Source organism: Brugia malayi, assembly GCF_000002995.4.
Source record: "Brugia malayi strain FR3 genome assembly, contig: Bm_v4_Chr2_contig_001, whole genome shotgun sequence".
NCBI classification, from domain to species: domain Eukaryota; kingdom Metazoa; phylum Nematoda; class Chromadorea; order Rhabditida; family Onchocercidae; genus Brugia; species Brugia malayi.
The window spans coordinates 11,973,299-11,978,483 of record NW_025062476.1 but is presented as its reverse complement, the minus strand read 5'-3'; the positions used below and the strand labels follow the sequence as shown (position 1 = coordinate 11,978,483).

The 5,185-nt window shown below is 23.1% G+C and overlaps 1 protein-coding gene across 1 annotated transcript; it reads left to right on the top strand.

The window, feature by feature from the left end:
- Window positions 1-1,700: 1,700 nt before the first annotated feature.
- Window positions 1,701-3,453, top strand: Bm17553 (Uncharacterized protein; the record flags this gene model as incomplete). Its single annotated transcript, XM_043079316.1, has 2 exons — window positions 1,701-1,786; window positions 3,225-3,453. 2 exons carry the CDS (start codon window positions 1,701-1,703, stop codon window positions 3,451-3,453), a joined length of 315 nt encoding a protein of 104 aa, XP_042935250.1.
- Window positions 3,454-5,185: the final 1,732 nt, after the last annotated feature.

Here is a 5,185-nt window from a genome sequence, read left to right as displayed (position 1 = left end):
ATTGATATAATTTTAGCTTATTTTAACTGAATTAACAGCGAAATATTTTAAGAATAACTTTTTGAATGAAATAAAAAAAAAAAAGAAAATTAGCAAATAATATAATTATCAGAAATAGACAAACAAGCAAAAATTTTTAGGACTAAAATTAGTAATTTTTAAAAGAATTTATCAAACCAAAATTCTTTCTCTCATCATATTAGAAAGATAAGAAAATGTATTCAACGAATATTATTTTATTTTTTTTTTTTTTTTTAAAGATATTATTATAACCGAACAAAATGACGTTACTTTTATATGCCTTAAGCAAGAAAAAAAAAGAAAAAAATGACATTACTTTTGAGCATTGGAAAAAAAAGAAATATTAAACAAATAATTTTACATTTAAAATTCCTAAAAAGCAAAGCAAAATGTAATAATAGGTCAAAATGATTAATTTGTAATCTAATAAAAAAATTAATAATTTTGAATTGTGTTAAAAAAAAAAAAAAAGAATGAAAGGAAATGTATGTTAGAATTAAATTTACATTACAAATTAAATAAGCACTAATTAAAAATTTTAATTGAGAAAAGGAAAAAAAAAAAAAGGAATTGTCCACTTGATATTACCTAGAAAAATATATGATAAAGGTAGATAATTAATAGTAATAATAGTAAAATAAAAACCACTCTTTTTGTTTGTTTTTTTTTTTTCCTCTCTCATTTTAATGAATTTAAATTTAAATTAACTAATTAACTAATTAGGGAGGGAAAAAAAAGAAAGAAAGATAATAATGGAGAAAATATGAAATGAATTGGTATAAAATTCAAATAACATTGAAAAAAACGAAGAAAAGAGTTGAAGAAATTCCAGTAAATGCATCTAATCATCGTGTCGTTCTGTCCAATTTCATCCGTTATGTCCCTTCTCTCTCTCTCTCTCTCTCTCTCTCTCTCTCTTCCTTCATTTTCCACTTCAAATTTTTTTTTTAAGATTGAATTGTCTCCTCTTTTGTCCCCTATCCTTGACAAACCCACCAGTTGTTCCATCTTTATATACATTTGTCTATTACTACTGCTATTATCAATTGATATTGTAATGTTGATAGAGTTGATAATCGAAATTTAAAAAAAAAAAAGAAAAAATAAAAAAGAGAAGGAAAAAAGTATTAAAAATCGAAAAAATTACGATATTAATCAGCTGGCAATAATAAAAAAGAAAAAAAGTATTTCTTAATACTAATTATAAATATTTCTATTTATGTAATTGTATTTTACATACAATTTAAATTCAAATTGTATTATCATATTTAAATAATAGCATAAATAATTACTCCACAAATTATAATTTATAAAATTTTTCAAAAATTTAAAAAGATTTTTTTTTTTTGTTTTGTTTTATTTAAATAAAATATATACAAAATTGTGACCGCAAACAGTATGCTCATGCGTATATGTGCGTGTGCGTTTACGCGTGTGTGTGTGTATGTGTATGTAATATATGTGTATGTACGTGGGCGTATGTATGTGTATATTTATATATGTCGCAGAGTACGAGACACGCTTATTTGCAAATTCATTCGTAAATAATTTCTCGACACTCCACATCTTTCTTCACCATTCCATCCATTCATTGAAGAGTATTATTGATCATGTCATGTCGTTGACGCAGTTGACAAACCCAAAATTATATAAATTCGATGAATCAGTTAGTGTTGACGATGATTACGATGATGATGGATGATATAATGATGATGATGGCGATGATAATCGGTGATGATGCGGAGATTATGATAGATGATGATAGGTGATGATGTATAGTAATAATAATAATGATGATGGTGACAATGATGATAGTGATGATGGCGGCGATATATTATGATGGATGATAGGTGATGATGTATAGTAATTAATAATAATGTTTATGACGATGATGATCAAGATGGCGGCGATGTTAATGACTATGACGACAGGTGGTGATCTACAGTAATAATGATGATGATAATAATGATAATAAATGATGGTGATAATGGTGCTGATGATGCCTGATGATAAATGATGATGATGATGATAATTATGCCTGTGTTTTTCTTTTGATTCAAAAGTTAAATAATAAAATAGCAGTTAATAAATTTCACATTTTGTTGTCCTAATTGTATGAAATATTTCTTTTAAGTATTATAAATTTGAAAGCAATAATAATTCTTCTCATCAAAGATTACTATTTTGTATGCTTGTAATCAATGAATATTATATTAATTTTCATAAAGTTCAGTTGAAAAAAAATTTTGATTTATTTTATTACAAGATTATTACTACAGATAATTTACTTGTCAGCAAAGTATCTCAATATCAATATCAATTAAAGTCATCTCGAGAATCATTACATGCAGCGTATCAACAATCACTAGCAAACAATCATCACAATAAATTGAAGATATGCTTTTCCTGTCAATGTCACATCATTTCCGGAATTATTATCATAGAAGTTCTCAAATGCAAACTCATCTCGAGAGTTTATTGAAAAAAAAAATCCGTTAATTTATCAAACGTCATATGTTTCAATATGTTTTATCATTTATAAATAAGTGATCACTTCTTAAAAAACATTGATCTCATTTTTTTTTTTTTATTTTTTTACTTCGCTTTTTCTTTTTCACTTTTTCGTTTTTTCTTGTTTTATTTTTTCTTGTTTTATTTCATTAAACTATTTCAATTGACAATTTACTTTAAAAAAAGATGCTAAACAGTTTAAATATATTTTAAATATACTAAATATTTTACTTAAAAAATATACCAAATATTTGATTATTAATCACTTGATTATAATTTAATGTTTGATTAAAAACACAAAAAAGTCCAAAAAAAAAAAAAGGAAAAAAGAAATCAAATTACTGATCGTATTTGTATAAAATAAACAAATGAGAAGGTCAGAAATTTCTCGACGAAATATTTTCTAAACAATTCAATCAGCAAATATTGCATTTCTATTAATCAATTTACGATCAATAAAAAAATTTTTCTAATTTCTTTTACTGAATAGATTTGCTGTAAGCATAAAGCGTAAATATGCATTAAGCATATTACAATGGTTATCAGCAATTTCTAATCTTATTTGCATTGATAATTTTGAAAATAACAATAAATGTTAGCAATGATAGGACAGAATCCGAATAATATTAATGCAAAGGAATCTGAATCTGAGTAATATTAGTAGGGAAGAATCGGAATCTGAGTAGTATTAGTGGGAAGAATCGGAATCTGAGTAGTATTAGTGGGAAGAATCGGAATCTGAGTAGTATTAGTGGGAAGAATCGGAATCTGAGTAGTATTAGTGGGAAGAATCGGAATCTGAGTAATATTAGTGGGAAAAATCGGAATCGGAATAGTATTAGTGGGAAAAATCGGAATCGGAGTAATAACGTGAAAAAGAATCTGAAGAATGTTAATATAAAGGAATCTGAATCGCAGTAGTATTAATGAGAAGGAATCTGAATCGGAGTAATAATAATGGAAAGGAATCTGAATCAGAACAATATTAATAGGAAGAATCGGAATCGAAGAATATTAATGGAGAGAATCGGAATCTGAGTAATAACGTGAAAAACATAAAGGAATCTGAATCGAAGTAGCAACAGTGAAAAAGAATCCGAATCGGTGTAACATCCGTAAAAAAAATAAAAAAAGGAATCTGATTCACAGAGTAGTACATCAGTGAAGACGAAACAAAATATTATTAATGGAAAATGAATCAGAATAATAGTGATAAGAATGTATCAGAATAGCATTGATGAAATGAAATCATGATAAAATCATTGTAAAATATCATTGTTAATAATTAATTACTAAATAATAATAATAGTAATTAGATATTGAATAAATTGAATACTTTGTTGATTGAATCAAAATTGATTAATAACAAATATGTAAAGAAATAAGTAATTATAGAGTATAACAGCAACAACCATTTTTTTAAAAAAAAAAAAAAAAAAAAAAAACTAAAATTAACATTTTTAAATTAAAAAAAGAAAGAAAATAATATATGTAAATAAACAAACCTCGTTTTGTATGAAATAAATCATTGCAAAATTCATATGACGATGAGCATAAATTTTTGAGTCGTTGCATTTATTAAATTGCAAAATTACAAATTTTCACAAATTTTAATAAAAAAATTTGTTTCAATATTAATCCTATTTTATTCTTTATTTTTAGACAGAAATATACAGTAATAATCGATTAAAATTGATAATTTATCATAAAATTATCAATGATTATTATTGCAGTAGTAAATAGTAGCAAAAGTAATAATAACGATAACAATGATAATAATTGCAGTAGAATAGTGATAATAATAATAATAATAATAATGGCAATTGTTATTAGCTATTTTTATTGCATTTAGAGTAATAATAATAATAATAATAGTTCAATTATAGTACTATCAATAAGAATAACAGCGTAACTAATTTTATCAATAAAAATAATAATAAAAATTAAAATAATATTGATAAATTAATAAAATTGCAATCATTTGTAATGTCCATATTTTTCTAGAAAAAAAAAAGAAAAAACAAGAAGAAAGAATTTTAAGTAATTACATTCATTAATGATATTTCACTTTTTAATATTAATATTGTAATTGTTAAAATCATTTTGCTTAATTTAAATTAAAATTATTACTTTTACAATCCTTTTTTTTTTTTTTTTTTTCTTTCAAATATCTTTGCCAAGTATTAAATTTTAAATTTAATCCAAAATCAAAATAGTAAATTATTTTTAATTAGTTAAATAAATTATAGCAAACTTTTTTTTTTTTCTTTTTGCAAGCTGCAAGCAAAGTTAAACATAAAAATTTAATGAAAAAAAGCTAACAATAAATAATTCTTTCTGACTTCTGATTTTTCTATTTATGGTTGCTATGGTTATAAAATGATCGAAAATAGGAAAAAAAAAAGAGTCCTTATTATTGCTTTTAATGCATTTTATTTGAATCATAAAAAATTGAACAAAATAATATTTGAATAAATTTTACATTAATATATCACAATAATAAAATTCTAACTTAATATTAATCACTTTTATAAATTAAAAATAAATTAAACTTAATTTGCATATTTATATCATATCTTATCTTTATTCAACTCTAATTTAATCGTTTTTTTTTTCTTCTTTTTTTTTTAAAAAAAAAAAATAATTTTCAAAA